The 16,239-nt window shown below is 42.4% G+C and overlaps 1 protein-coding gene across 5 annotated transcripts in view; it reads left to right on the forward strand.

The window, feature by feature from the left end:
- Positions 1 to 16,239, forward strand: part of CDK12 (cyclin dependent kinase 12) — a 99,865-nt gene that overhangs the window by 39,494 nt on the left and 44,132 nt on the right. For all 5 annotated transcript variants that reach the window (XM_055132976.1, XM_055132977.1, XM_055132973.1 and 2 more), the window contains exons 6-8: positions 1,692 to 1,881; positions 11,377 to 11,433; positions 13,214 to 13,315. In XM_055132976.1, the coding sequence (XP_054988951.1) occupies positions 1,692 to 1,881; positions 11,377 to 11,433; positions 13,214 to 13,315 (349 nt within the window). The remainder of the gene's footprint in view (positions 1 to 1,691; positions 1,882 to 11,376; positions 11,434 to 13,213; positions 13,316 to 16,239) is intronic.

A 16,239-nucleotide genomic window follows, 5' to 3' on the forward strand; every position in this document is an offset into this window, starting at 1 on the left:
CTCTGCACTCAGGAATTACTCCTGGCGGTGCTCAGGGGACCATATGGGATGCTGGGAATTGAACCCGGGTCGGCTGTGTGCAAGGCAAACGCCCTACCTGCTGTGCTATCACTCCAGCCCCTGTCTTTTTCTTAAAAGCAACCTAGGGGGCTGGAAACATCTATGAATTGCCTAACATATATTAAATATACTTGCTGTCTCTAGCATTTTACGTATGTCCTGTTAACTGAAGTACCGATTTCTACAAAAGTAATCATAGGCGGGCCGGAGCGATAGCACAGCGGGTAGGGCGTTTGCCTTGCACACGGCCGACCCGGGTTCGATCCCCGGCATCCCATATGGTCCCCCAAGCACCGCCAGGGGTAATTCCTGAGTGCAAAGCCAGGAGTAACCCCTGAGCATCGCTGGGTGTGACCCAAAAAGCAAAAAAAAAAAAACAAAACAAAAAGTAATCATAGGCCTTTATTGTTGTTGTTGCTGTTGTTTGTGTTTTGGGGGCCACATTCAGTTGTTCTCAGGGCTTACTCCTGGTTCTGTGCTCAGGGCTTACTCCTAGTAGGGCTTGGGGGACGTTGTGAAGTTATGAGGATTAAACCCAGGTGGGCTGTGTGTAAGACAGTTGCTTTGTCTGCTATACTATTTCTGGTCATTCACAGCAACTTTTTAACAAATGATCATGTTATGTCTTACAGATGAAACTTTATTTTTTGGCAATCCCCAGGAGTTACTCCTGGCTCTACACTCAGGAATTATTCCTCGAAGTGCTTAGGGACAATGTGGAATGCTGGGGATCGAACCCGGGTCAGCAAATACTCTTTCTTCAGCCCATAAGACTTTATTTATGGCAATAGATTCCAGACTGGATTTGGTACAAGATTTGTATTTTGCTAAATTATTCAGATTGTAAGTGACTTGTTAAGCTACCTGTGGCGTATTCGATATGCCAAAAACAGTAACAACAAGTCTTAAAATGGAGATATTACTGGTGCCTGCTCGAGAAATCGATGAACAGCAGGACTGCAGTGGTACAGTGCTAAATGACTTGTTGTATAGTCTATTTGGAGCATTTGTACCCAAAATGTAAGTTCAGAGAGCACTTAATTAGAAATTAAAAGATTGGGCTGGAGTGATAGCACAGCGTGTAGGGCGTTTGCCTTGCACACGGCCGACCCGGGTTCAATTCCCAGCATCCCATACGGTCCCCTGTGCATCGCCGGGTATGACCCAAAAAGCAAAAAAAAAAAAAAAAGAAAGAAAGAAAGAAATTAAAAGATTAATTCAAATAGTAATTCTGTTGTTTATTTTTTAAAAGGGTAAATTATTAAACTATTTCTGGTTTTAGGGTTTGGGCTTTTAAAGATTTTTTTTTTTGGTTTTTTTTTTTTTTTTTTTTTTTTTTTTGCTCTTTCGGCCAAACCCAGTGTACTCAGGACTTACTCCTGGCTCTGTGAGCAGGGATTACACCTGGTAGGGATTGGGATACTATATGAGGTGTGAGGGATCAAACTCAGGTCATCCACATGCAGTGTAAGCAGCTGCCCACTCTAGTTTCTCTCTGGTCCCATAGTTTTAGGTTCTTAATCTATAAAATTAAATGATTATTTCAGAGAGCTTTATGGAAAATTAAATAAAAATTCGAGATATTTTTATTTTAGCATTCTCTTTCTCTTTTCAATTTTCATCTTATTTAGGTGCCTTTTACCTTGTATTTGAATATATGGATCATGACTTAATGGGACTGCTAGAATCTGGTTTGGTGCACTTTTCTGAGGACCATATTAAGTCATTCATGAAACAGCTAATGGAAGGATTGGATTACTGTCACAAAAAGAATTTCCTGCATCGTGATATTAAGTGTTCTAACATCTTGTTGAACAACAGGTAAAGTAATTGCCAAATGAGGTTAAACATGTTCTCTCTCTCTCTCTCTCTCTCTCTCTCTCTCTCCCCTCCCCCCATTCTGCTCTCTTTCTCCTCCCCCAGCCCTCATTTAATCTTATTTAATCTTAAACTCTCCCTTTAGTTTCAAATAGTTAGCTGGGGTCAGAAGTAGGCCTAATGATGCTGTTCTTAAATTTATCTTATTACTGGTTTTGGGAGCACACCCAGCAATGTTGAGAGGAGGGTGTCGGTATTTTAGGGACTTGCTGCCAGGGATAGAACCTGGGGCTCCTGCTCCCAGAGCAAGTGCTTTAGTCATTTAAGCTGTCTTCCTGCTTACTCTTTACTATTAAAATTTTTGTATGTTTTTATGATATTTGTAATTTAGGAACAACTTGATCACAGAAGAGACTGTGATTAGCATAGTCTCTAGACTCACTGTTAGTAAGAATTAATAACCTTAGTAAGGAATTAATATAGTAATGAAAATTTCTCAGATCATATATATTTTAGGAAATCACATCCTACAACAGTATTACGAGAACTTGCAGTTAATGAGAAATGTGTTGTGGTTTTAGACACAGGCGTGATTGGGGATTGACCTTTTGTCTAGCACTTCTCACAGCCTTATTTTTAAAATTTTTTTTTGCTTTTTTTGGGGTGTTCACACCCAGTGATGCACAGGGGTCACTCCTGGCTCTGTGCTAAGGAATTACCGTTGGGATGCTGGGAATTGAACCCGGGTCTGTCACATGCAAGGCAAACACCCTACCCGAAGTGCTATTGTTCCAGCCCCACAGCCTTTTTTTTTTTTTAAGTAAAAAATAATTAGGGTATTTTAATAGGGCTCTATCTAGTAAGGTTGGCAGCATGCTGTACTAGGTATCAAACTCAGGAACTATACCATTTGAGCCATATCCTGGAACACCAACCAGATTTTTACTAAGTAGACAGGAATTTGGTGATGAAAAATGTTGATTCTTTTTTGTTTTTGTGCCTCACACGTGCTCTGCCAATTAGCTATACTCCTGGAACTCATTTGTTTGAAATTTTTTTAACTGCTTTGTTAAACTTTTGTTTTTTAACTGCTTTGTTTAAATTAATTTGTTAAAATTTGTTAAAATTAATTTTAACTGCTATGAGGGGGCATCACATTTGTTCATGCTTTGGGGTTTTTCTTTGCTTGCTATAATAGTGCCACCAATTGAACCTAGGTATATAGCATGCAAAGCAGTGCTTAGTCCAGTGTTGAACCATCTCTCTTGCCCGGCCTATGATTTTTATTTTGTTCTGTCTTATTTTGCTTTTGAGCTATACCCAGTGGTGCTCAGGGCTCTCCTGGCTCTGTCCCCGGCTTACTCCTGCTCTATGCTTGGTTCATGTCTGGACGTTCTCTAGGAACCATACAGTACTGGGAATTGAACTGGCAGTCAGCTACATGCAAGGCAAACATTTTATTTTTCTTCCCCTTTTGGTTCACCCACTCAGTGCCGCTCAGGAGTTACTTCTAGTTCCGCTCTCAGGAATTATCTTGGCAGTGCTTAGGGGACCATATGGGATGATGGGGATCAAATTCAGGTCATCTGTGTGCAAGGCAAGTGCCCTACTCATGTGCTTCAACCCAAGACAAGCATTTTAATCTCTGTATTATCTTTCTGGTTCCCCAGTTACTGCTATTTTTTTTTTTAGCAGGGGAGAGGGGGACATGCCTGACAGTACTCAGGGCTCAGTCCTGGCTCTACTCTGAGGGACCACTCCTGATGGACTCAAGGGACCATCTGAGGTCCTGGGGATTGAAACCAGGTTGGCCGTGTGGACAGCAAGCGCTCCACCTGCTATACTATCACTCTGGCCCCACAGTTATTTTAAATATTGTGAGGTGGTTGTTTTAGCCACACCCAGCAGTGCTCAAGACTATTCCTGACTACTCAGGAATGAGGTCAGCAGGATGCCAAGGCAAGCACTTAAACCTGTCTCTCTGGCTTTTAGTTTCTTGGGGGGGAAGGTTGGGAGAGGGGGAGTATTTCCCAAATGCCATAGGGAAGTATTATAGTAGGGGAATATTTCCCAAATGCTGATTAGTATGCCTAGAGCCCCAATCCAAGAAATACGTCATATTAGGCAGAATTCTGGGTCTTTCAGGGTTGCAGCTGTCAATACCTGGAGAATCATGGTGCCAGATATGCAAGGCATGCACCTTAGTCCCAGCGTTATTTCTTCAGTCCCTTAAAATTTTTAGTCCCTTGCTTTTTTTTGTTTGTTTGCTTATTTTGTTTTTTTGGCAAACCTGGTAGTACTCAGTGCTGTTACTGACTCTGTGATCACAGGTCATTTCTGGCAGTGCTGGGGGAACATGAAATATGCTGGATTGAATCATACAACACAAGCACCTTAACCTCATATTATCTCTTCAACCCCCTTCAAATGATTATTATTATTATTATTATTTGTTTTGGGGCTACACCCAGCTATGTTCAGAGCTTACTCCTTGCTCTGCTTAGAGATTTCTCACGCCTGGCAGTGCTCAGGGGAGCATGGTGCAGTGTTAGGGATCAAATTAGTGTTGACCTTGCATAATCTTTTTGAATATTGAGTTCCTACATATAAAGCACAAGCTCCAGCCAATTCAATCATTTTCCAGGACTTTGTGCATGGAATTCCTTTGGCCTAAAAATGGTTAATATTTCTCTGCCCCTCATTCATTTCCCCCCTCCTCCTTTTATGGGTCACACCGGCAATGCTCGGGTTACTCCTGGCTTTACCCTCAGGAATTGCTCCTGGCAATGCTTGGGGGCCCATATGCAATACCAGGAATTGAACCCACGTGGGCAGTATACTAGGCAAACACCCTACCCACTCTACTGTCGCTCTCCCACCACCTCCCCACCATCCACTTTCAATTTTGTTTTGTTTAGGGGCCACACCTAGCAGTGCTCAGGGCTTACTCCTGGCTCACTACTCAGAGATCACTCCTGGTGGTACTTAGGGGATCATACAGGATGCCAGGGATCAAACCAGGTCAGCCACTTGCAAGGCAAGTACTGTTCTCACAGTACTATCATTGCATTCTCCCCCACTTCAATTTTTTATTTTTGTTTTTTGTTTTGGGGCCACAGCCAGAGAAGCTCAGTGGTTACTCCTGGCTCTGTGCTCAGGAATTACTCCTGAAGGTACTCAGGGGACCGTATTGAGTGCTGGGGATTGAGCCAGGGTAAGCTGCATGCAAGGCAAATGCCCTACCCACTGTATTATTGCTCTGGTCCCCCCTTCGGTTTTGTTTGTTTTTTTTGTTTTTTTTTTTTTGCTTTTTGGGTCACACCCAGCGATGCTCAGGGGTTACTCCTGGCTTTGCACTCAGGAATTACTCCTGGCGGTGCTTGGGGGACCATATGGGATGCCGGGGATCGAACCCGGGTTGGCCGCATGCAAGGCAAACGCCCTACCCGCTGTGCTATCGCTCCGGCCCCCCCCCTTCGGTTTTTGGTTTTTGGTTTTTGGGGGTTTTTGGCTTCCCCCCCCACACACACACCTAGCAGTGCTCAGGGGTTACTCTTGTCTCTGTACTCAGGAATTACTCCTGGCAGTGCTGGGGGACCATATGGGATGCCAGGGATTGAATCTGGGTTGGCAACGTGCAAGGCCCTACCCACTATACTATCACTCCAGCCCCCTTAACTTTCAGTTTTTTCAAAACAAATACTAGGGAAGGTGTAATGATTAGCACACATTTCTTGTCTTATGGAGTAGGTTGACCAGTGATCCTTGGCTGTTTGTGACTTCTATTTTGTTGATTTGGGGGCACAATCAACAAAGCTCAGGGGTTATTCCTGGCTCTGCACTCAGCAATCACTCAGGAGACCATATGGGATGCTGTGTTATCTCTCTGGCCCACTGTTTTAGTTTTATTACCAGATGCACACATAGGATGACTAGTCACTCAAGAGACCAGAGTTTAGTGGGGGAGCTAAACCAAATTTGATCAGTTTGATAAACATTAAGCTTAATTTCTTTCCTTGAAATTGGAATACTTGGGAAGATACAGTCTTTGGAGGGGGAGAGGGGATGTTGGAGGTGGGAGGACATTCCTGGCTGTATTCAGGAGTCATTCCTGGTGGACTCGGATGACCATATGGGATGCCAGACATCAAAGCATGTCAGCTGCATAGAAGGCAAATGCCCTACCTGCTGTACTGCCACTGCAGCCAGGAAGCTATAGTTTTGAGGTATGAAAGTAAATTCGTCAGAAAGACTGTTAATGGGTTACATTTTTAGGCCAAAGGAATTCCATGCCAAAGTCCTGGAAAACGATTGAATTGGCTGGAGCTTGTGCTTTATATGTGGGAACTCAATATTCAAAAAGATTTGATCCCTAGTACTGATTGCCTGAGCACAATGTGCTCCCACAGAAGAAAGTTCCATGGTATTCATTATAATGAATTGCACCAAGTATAATTGATACCAGAGAAGGGGCACATTTAGTTACATTTTAGGCAGGTCACTAAATGGTATCCATATAGGGTACAGATCAGAGGTAGAGAAACCTCTACAGAACAATATAATTGCATACACAAAATTCCATAAATGTAAAAATAACATTTCTGGAAAATTATTAACAGGTCAGTATCTGTGAAGACAAAGTATAGCACTTAATAGTAAGAGATTAAATCAGCTAATTTAAGGATTTTATTTTGCTATAAGATCACCGTTTCTCTTACAAGTGATCGCTATAAATTTTGTCTTTTGTGGGGTTGGAGAGATAGCACAGCGGCTAGGGCGTTTGCCTTGCACGCGGCCAACCCGGGTTCAAATCCCAGCATCCCATATGGTCCCCTGAGCATGGCCAGGGGTAATTCCTGAGTGCAGAGCCAGGAGTAACCCCTGTGCATCGCCAGGTGTGACCCAAAAAGAAAAAAAAAAATTTTGTCTTTTGTTTTGTTTTTGTGCCACACCCAGTGGCACACCAGTTTAAGGATTTTCTTTCTTTTGCTGTAAGAAAGATCACCATTTCTCTTACTAGTGACCACCATAATTTTTGTCTTTTTGTTTTGTGCCATACCTGCAGGCCTCTTTGCTCATGGTCACTCCTGATGGGGCTCTGGGGATCAAACCAGAGTTGGCTCACACATGGGAAGTACCTTAACCCTTGTATTTTCTCCCCCTTTCCCCCTCCCGCCCATTCTTGGGGGTTTTATTTGGTTAGAGGGCTAAACCTTTATGGGCAGAGGGCTAAACCTAGTGTGCTCAGGGCATACTTCCAACTCTGCACTCAGTGATCACTCCTGGCAGGGCTTCGGGGACCGTAAATGGTGCTGGGGATCAAACTCAGGTTGTCTGCATGTAAGGCAAGTACCTTATCCACTGTGTTCTCTCTCTCTGGTCCTTGGCTTATTTTTTTACTATTTGTACTTGAATACTTTTATGCAATACTTCATGATGTTAAAATCTTATTTCCTTCTATTGCTATTTCTCACCCACAATTTCCATTAATCCTTTGCTTGTGATGAATCCACATCAGTAAGTGATAGTGCTTCAAGAATGTAATGATGATGGGGGCCAGAGCAGTAGTCAGTGGGCAGGGCATTTACCTTGCACATAACTGACCCAGATTCTGTACCTCGAATTCTATATAGTCTCCTGGGTGCTTGCAGGAATAAGTCCTGAGCACGGAGCCAGAAGTAACATCTTGAGCATTGCCTAGTGTGGCCCAAGAACAAAAAATTAATAATGATGTCTGTCAGCATCAACGGTTATGGACTTTGGGTGAAGGGCCTCTCAAATGTGCTCAGTGGTCTGGGGGATACTCCCACCATATGGATGGGTCTGAGGTTGTGTTAGTGCTTGTCCTGTGGTGCCAGGTACCACTATGCCCATCACCTGGAAGTGCTCCAGGGTCACCAGGTCTACATCAGTGGTATTTAAAGGGCCATGTGCAGGGAATCAACCCCTGTATAATTTCTCTGGCCCTTTAACTTATTTTTTAAGGTCAAAGAATGTTTTTTGTGGTAGAGTCCATGCCTTATGTTCAGGGTTTTTTATTTTTATAAATTTATATAAAAGTATTTTATATAGACAAGAAGAATTGTCTTGTCTAAAAGTATTTTATATAGACAAGAAGAATTGTGTCTAAACACACTATTCCTTTTGTTTTTCCATAAGGAATCAGGTCAGGGAATAATTTCAGTCCCGTTTGCTGTGCTTTCAGGTCCCCTCCTTATCCATGATTTTCCTTTTTTGTGTGTGTATGTTGGGGGCTCACACCTGGTAGTGCTCGGGGCTTACTCCCTGGCTCTGCCCTCAGGGATCACTCCTGGTGAGGATTGGGAAACTATATGCAATGCTAGGCATTGAATCTGGGTTGGCTGCATGCAGTCAAGTGCCTACCTGCTGTACTACTCCGACCCCTTAATTTTCCATGTTTAATAAGCTTGATACAGATCTGGACTAAGCTTTAGCAGGATTCAGGGGTCTCATGGTCTACTCTGATACATTTAACTCTTGTCTACTCAGAGAACTTTAGTGAGAAGGCCTGGAAAGATTGGTGACAAATCCTCAGATGGAAAACAAAACTTCCCATCAAGACTGATGGAAGTGATGAGCTCAGAGCCATGAATAAGCCCTTAGCAGTGCCTGGGTGTGGTCCCAAAACAAAACATACATACAAGGAGTACAGAAGGAACTATAGGTTAAGTCAGATGAGACTAAAGTCCCTTTGGGATATGTCAGATATTCAATGTAATGATTGATATTTTTATATTTTGGGGAGATTTTGGGCCATACCCAGTGTCTTTAATCAAAGATACTATCTCCTCAGACCCATGTTACCTATCTAGCTATATTTTTTCTTTTTAAAAAAATTTCACTTAGTTTATGTAGTGTTGGAAATTGAACCCAGAGTTTTACCCATTCATGGCAGACACTCTACTTCTACATCTCAAGCTCTACTTTTTTTTGGCAGTGCTGGTAATTTAATACAGTCCTTTCACATGTAAGGCAAGTGTAACCCTATTAAACATGCTTCTTTTGGGGAAAGTGAGTGGTGTTGGACCTCCCACACAATCTTTGGGTGGGCCATGCAGTAGAACATTGAGCTCAGATTCTCCATATGCAAGTTATGTGCTCCAGTCCTTTGAGTTATCTCCCTTGATCCTGTTACTATATCTAATAAGTACATGGTCTCAAAATAAGTATAGATTCTGGAGTATAGTTACCAAGCACAGGGATGATTGTAGAGGTAAGAGACTAGAGAAAGGAAGAAAGTAAGAAAACATCATGTTGGACCAGAGAGATAATTACATTGTGTAGGGCATTTGCCTTGCTTGTGGCTGACCCAGGTTCAGTTCTCGGCATCCCGTATGGTCCCTTGAACACTGATAGGAGCAATATTTGAATGCAGAGCCAGGAGTAACCTCTGAGCATTGCCGGATGTGACCCAAAAACCAAAAAGAAGAGAAAAAGCATTATGAATGAAAAGAGGTGACTTTAGGAGCTGAAGAGATGGCTCAACAGGCTGAGCATACGTGGGTTTGCACCCCAACAGCACATTAGATAGCTCAAGCACCAGTGAGTTCAATCCCTGAGCATTATGGACAAAAAAAATCAAAGAAAGATGGTGTTAGCAGATTATTAGATCTTAAAAGACAACATGAAAAATAAAAAGGTCAGTTTCTACTATAGCATTAAGTGTTAGATAGCAGAATTATTGACAAGGTAATAAACAACTTTTAAGTTTTTCATTTATTTTTTAAGGATGCAGAGATTCTAGAAAATTTAATTAAGGAAAAAGAAAATTGAGAAGTTAAAGATTCAGAAAAGAGGGGCTAGGGATGTAGCTCGGTGATAGAGTGTTTACATGTGTTAACACGGTGTGTGTGAGATCCTGGATTCAATCCCTGGTATCATAAAAAAAAATTTTTCAGGAAACATTATTTTTTTGGTTTGTTTTGTTTTGGGCCAAACCTAGTGGTTCTCAGGGGTTGCTTCTGGCTCTGCACTCATGAATCACTCCTACCTAGCAAGCACCCTATCTGCTGTACTATCTGTCCAACCTCAGGAAACAAAATTTAAAGGACCTAAATCCTAGAAGTGACATCAAAGCTCTAGGTGATGTTGGCCATAATTGTAGGTATTGATTATCTTTGAACAAGAGCGAAACAGGAAAGATTATATATGCTAGAAAGTTTATAGGGAAAAGGATGTTAAAGATCTATCATCTGATGATTTCTGTCTTCAGTGAAAAAAGATGAAGGTCATAATTGGAGAGTTGTAGTGGATGAACTAAGAAATATGCTAGGTGCTGCTATTTTTAGGTCTGGCCTAATTTTCCAAAACTATATATATATATGTAGTTGTTTTGGGGTCCTTCCCCGGTGATTCTTGGAGAATCTCAAGCTGCTCCACAGACTACTCCCAGCAATATTCAAACAAAGAAAGCCTGAAGGTTTTAGTGCTTAGGCCTGAAAATGTGCTGAGTTATGCCGGTCTAACCCAGCAGTGTTGTAAGTCACCAGGACTACACCCAGCAATTCCCCATGGGGCCATGTGATGTCAGGAGTCCAGTTCAGGCCTAGTTTTGTGGATTGCTCTTTGGGCCATCTCAGTTTTCTATTACCATTTTTAGTTTTGATCTTTTGTGTACCCTGAGTCATGGATCACCTCAGATTTCTCTAGTAAAGATAGAAAGAAATTTGAGAAGCCCCCCTTTTTTTTAATCCCACTTGGAATCAAGTCAGCTATTCCTTTTCTTTTTGACTTTTCTCTGCATTTGTTCACTGACTGAACTTTATAATGATATTTGGTGCAAGAGGACAATGTTTCCAAAGTCTTTAGGCATAATAAGGATTAAAATTGGTATAAAATCTAAACCAGTAGCCTTGCTTAATATCCTGTCAAATTGCTCATACATTGATGATCACTCCTAGTATTGCCTCTCTTTTCCTTCTGTCACTGTACTGCCTTGCTTGTGATACCTAAAGTTCCTTTAAAAAAATTACCTGATTTTTCAGGTAACAAACTAAAAATAGGAGCAAGTGGCCCATTTCTTTCTTTCCTCAGTAAATACTTAATCCAGATGATTCTAGCTGAAGTTGTTTACCAAGAAATAAAAGAGGTATTAGTAGATGACAAATCCAAGGGCGACCCTTGTTTGATCCCCATCACCCCATATGGTATCCTAAACCCTGCCAGGAGTGATCCCTGAGTGCAGAGCCAGGAGTAAACCCTAAACATTGCTGGGCATGGCCCAAAAAGCCGAAACAAAGCAATTCCCAAACTCTCCAATATATCAAATCTAAAGGTACAGCTTATAGTGCAGGAAAACCAACCCCTTAGACTTTATAAATTGAAATACTCTTGAGAAAGTGACCATTAAAAGTTCAAGTGAGAAAGCAATGTTTAAAATTGATTTTTATAATTATTTTTACTCAAAAATTAGCACTTTCTAGGTTTAATTTAGAAGCTAGTGCTGTTACTTAAGAAAATAACTTTTTTGTTTTACAGTGGGCAGATCAAGCTAGCAGATTTTGGACTTGCTCGACTCTATAATTCTGAAGAGAGGTGAGGTATTCAAAAAATTATTTCTATTCTTGATATCTATATTCTGCACGCTACAGTAGTTGTTAGTTCCCTAATTTTCTAAATCTCTTCCTAGATTTTAGATAGCACATTCTATTTCTTTTCGGTTTTGTTTTGGGGCCACACCCAGCAGGGCTCAAAGCTTACTTCTGGCACTCCCAGGGATCACTTCTGGTGTATCTTGGGAACATATGGGATGCTGGGGAAGGTCCCAGGTGGGTGGCATGCAAGGCTTGAACCCTCGCCACTGTAATAATTCTTCAGCTCTCTCTTTAAATTTTCAAAATAACTCAAAAATTTGGGGGCAAGGGGGCTGGAGCAATAGCACAGCGGGTAGGGCATTTGCCTTGTACGCAGCCGACCCAGGTTCGATACCCCTGAGCACCGCCAGGGGTAATTCCTGAGTGCAGAGCCAGGAGTAACCCCTGTGCATCGCCGGGTGTGACCCCAAAAGAAAAAAATTTGGGGGGCCATACCTGACTCTGCTTGGGGACTACGCTTGGGGCGCCTCATGGTGATTGGACGCATGTGGTGCCAGGGATTGAACCCAGGGATCTAGCATGCAAAGCATATGCTCCAGCCCTATGAGCTATCTAGCCACTCTTCAGCCAATTTACTTTTCTTTTCCCCCAGAAAAAATCTCCTCTCTCACTATCCCTTTCCCCAACTTTCCTTTGTTTTATGATGAAGGGTTTGCATACACATGTGGCTGTAATGGTTGCACATTTTCAGCTGTGATGCTTTCCAGGAGTTGCATATCAGGTTGGGGTGTTCATTGAGATTAGCACTGCTTTTGTTGCATTACTGTAGTTACACATGATCTCTCAGTGAGACACAAGGCATACAAGGTATGGATAAAATGTGTGCAGTGACTTACTGTGATGCTCACACACACACAGTTACCAGGAGTTGCACTTCCTGGCCATGATACTTGCACACCTACCTTTCTTTTTCTTTTTCTTTTTTTTAAGCTGCAGTGCTCACTAGAAGTTACACCTTCTCACCTCTTTTCTCTTTTTGTTTGGTTTTGATTTTGGTTTTTGGGCCACACCTGGCAGTGCTCAGGGCTTACTCCTGACTGTGCTTAGTGATTACTCCTGATGGTGTCTGGGGACCAAGGATTGAACCTGGATTAATTGCAAGCAAGGCAAGCATCCTACCCATTGTACTGTTTCTTCTATTCCTTACGCCTTTTTTTCTTTTTTTTACAAAAATAATTTTTGTTTTGGCACCACCACCACCCAACAGTGCTCAAGGGTTCACTCCTGGGTCTGCACTCAGGGATCATTCCTGGTGGCCATTGAGAGACCATATGGGATGCTGAGGATTGAACTCTTGTTGGCTACATGCAAGGCGAGTGCCCTACCCGCTGAACTATTGCTCCAGCCTATCCCTTGTACCTTTCTTTGTGGTGCTTATAGACACCAGAGAGCAGGGCAGCCAAAAATCATTCTCAGCAACAGAGATCACAGACAGAAAGCTTCCTGAATTGTGGGTTACCATGCTTGATATATTTGGGACACCAGAGATTTTTCCCTCCTAAGGTACCAGTGATCAAACCAAGAATGTCACATTTGCAAGGGAAGCACTTGGTATAATCTATAATCTATAATCTCTACTGAGATTCATCCTTGATCCCACTGTTTCTGTGAAGCTATTTTGACAGTCATTTCTTTAGTTAGCAGTTCTTACTACTTGGATTTAATTATTTAAGTATCTTTCAGCAGAAATCATTATAAAAATGTTTTTATTTGCATTTCAGCCGTCCATATACAAACAAAGTTATTACTCTGTGGTACCGACCTCCAGAACTTCTACTAGGAGAGGAGCGTTATACACCTGCCATAGATGTTTGGAGCTGTGGGTAAGACTTTTTACTCTTTCCTTTCTTTGTAAACAGTCACTGTTGTTGAACTTAAACCATGTTTTCCTCCCTCCATAAACCTATCCTGTACCTCTTAAGTTTGAAAGAAAGGAGATAAACTTAGGTACACTTTAGCAAAATCTGATGAATATTTCTTTCTTTCTTTTTTTTTTTTTTTTTGTTTTGCTTTTTGGGTCACACCCAGCGATGCTCAGGGGTTACTCCTGGCTTTGCACTCAGGAACTACTCCTGGCGGTGCTTGGGGGACCATATGGGATGCCGGGGACCGAACCCGGGTCGGCCGTGTGCAAGGCAAACGCCCTACCCGCTGTGCTATCGCTCCGGCCCCTGATGAATATTTCTTAATTTGGAGGTGAGGGGGGAGAAAGTGTGTGGATTTGGGGATCATACATGACAGTGTTCAGGGAACAATGAGGGGCTAAGGTTGAACCTGGGCCACCAACATGCAAAAAACATACACTCTAGTCCTTTGAGCTGTCTTCCAGGATGGACCCTGAAGTAATTTTGTAACATCAGAAATAATTCATGGCTTTATTTTAACAATTCCCAATTTTTTTGTTTTGTTTTTGTTTTGAGCCATACTTAGTGATGCTCAGCAGTTGCTCCTGACTTTGCACTAAGGAATCACTCCTGGAAGTGCTCAGGGATTCATAAGGGATGCCAGGGGATCGAATCTAGACTTGTTGTACTATCTCTCTGATCCCTCCAATTCTTTTTATTTTTCAACACTTTAAATTGGTATCCAAATAAAGTCCTTGGATTGCAGTTGGTTATCTCAATTTTTGTTTGTTTGGGAGCCGTAACTGTGCTCATCGCTTGCTCCCTATAATGGTCAGGAGACCAGTTGATGCTTAAAATTGAACCCAGGCCTCCTATATGCAGATCATGAGCTCAGCCTATTGAGCTTTTTCTTAGTCTGAGCTTTGCTTAACTCCATTTTCTGTTTTTTTTTTGTTTGCTTTATTTTGTTTAGTTTTGATTTTTGGACCATACCTGGCAGTGCTCAGGGGATACTCCTGGCTCTACCTAGGAATTAACTCTTGGTGGTGTTCAGGGAACCATGTGGGATGCTAGGGATCGAACCCTGGTCAGTCATGTGCAAGGCAAGAGCCTTACTTGCTGTGCTGTCTCTCTAGCTCCAATTACTTTAAAAATGACTTTATAGAAACAAATATTTGTCCCTATTATTGCAAACCACCCTCCCAACATACATACAAATTCTCTTTCTCACACATACAACCACCCCTGCCCACCTTTAGCTTACGCACTCTTCTTTTGCTTTTTTTTTGGAGGGGGGGGTCACACCTGGCGATGCACAGGGGTTACTCCTGGCTTTGCACTCAGGAATTACCCCTGGCGGTGCTCAGGGGACCATATGGGATGCTGGGATTCGAACCCGGGTCGGCCGCGTGCAAGGCAAACGCCCTACCCGCTGTGCTATTGCTCCAGCCCCTTATGCACTCTTCTTTAAAATTTGTCAGGGGGCTGGATCGATAGTACAGTGGGTACGTCGTTTATCTTGGACGCAGCCAACGTGGATTCAATTCCCAGCATTCCATATGGTCCCCCGAGTACCTCGAGGAGCAAATCCTGAGTACAGAACCAGGAGTAATCCCTGAGCATTGCTGGGTGTGACCCAAAAAAGCAAAATATATATATATTATATATATAAATTAAAAAATAAAATTTATCAGCTCTAAGAGCCAAAGTGATATTATAGTACAGCAGATAGGATGCTTTCCTTGTGTGGCCGACACCAGTCTGATTCCCAGCATCTTATATGGTCTCCCCAGCGCCAGTAGTGATTGTTTGCAGAACCAGGAGTAATCCGTAAGCACCACTGGGTATGGCCTCAAAAAATAACTCAGTAAAATTTATCAGCTCTGAATGATCCACGTTCATAAGTTAATTGGTGGTGATTTTGTGATGGTTACAATATAGCATTCCTTTTTGGAATAAAAGTAACATCTGATCCAACCTGGCCCAAATGAGAGAGAAAATATAGGGACAGAGAGACAGTACAACATGGCTGACCCAGATTCGATCCCTGGCATTCCATATGGTCTTCACCAGGAATAATTTCCTGAGTGTAGAGCCAGGAGTTACCCCTGACTCTTTCTGGGTGTGATCCCCCCCCCCCAAAAAAAAAAAAAGATAGGGACAGAGGTTTTGTTTTATTTTTTTTTTTTCTGAGTGTCCCAAATGGTGCTCAGGGTTTTGTAGGGAACTTCCCAATTAGTTCCCAGTGATTTCTCAGCCAATGGGCCATAGCATTTCAATATCCATACCCAGGGATGTGGTGCTGCTTTTTCAGCACTGCTCAGTCCATGCAGTACCCAGCTTGTTCATGCTGGACCTTGAAGTCTGCTGCATTTAAGGCACACGTTTTAAAACCCTATACCTCTGACCCCTGGTTTGATTGGTTTGTTTTATGAAAGGCAAATGACCTTTCCCTGATCTAGACCCCTAGTCTCAGGGATAGAGATTGAATTCTTTCATTTTAATAACCAGTTTCAAGATGATGGGTTTTGTTTTTGTTTTTGACTTTTTGGATCACACCTGGCAATGTTTGGGGTTATTCCTGGCTCTGCACTCGGGAATTACTCCTGGTGGTGCTCGGGGGACCATATAGGATACTGGGAATCGAACCCAGGTTGGGTGTGTACAAAGCAAACACTCTCCCCACTGGACTATCACTCTGGCCCTCAAGATAATTTACTTTTGCATTATTTCCCATTGATAACCAAAACCAGGGGTTTTATAGTTTGCCTGTTCTTTTCTTCTTTTTTTTTCCTTTTGTTTTTGGGCCACACCCAGCCATGCTCAGGGTTTACTCCAGAGTGTACTCAGAAATCACTCCTGGTAAGTCTCAGAGGACCATATGCAGTGCCATGGATCAAGTC

The sequence above is a fragment of the Sorex araneus genome, chromosome 3 (genome assembly GCF_027595985.1).
Source record: "Sorex araneus isolate mSorAra2 chromosome 3, mSorAra2.pri, whole genome shotgun sequence".
NCBI lineage: Eukaryota > Metazoa > Chordata > Mammalia > Eulipotyphla > Soricidae > Sorex > Sorex araneus.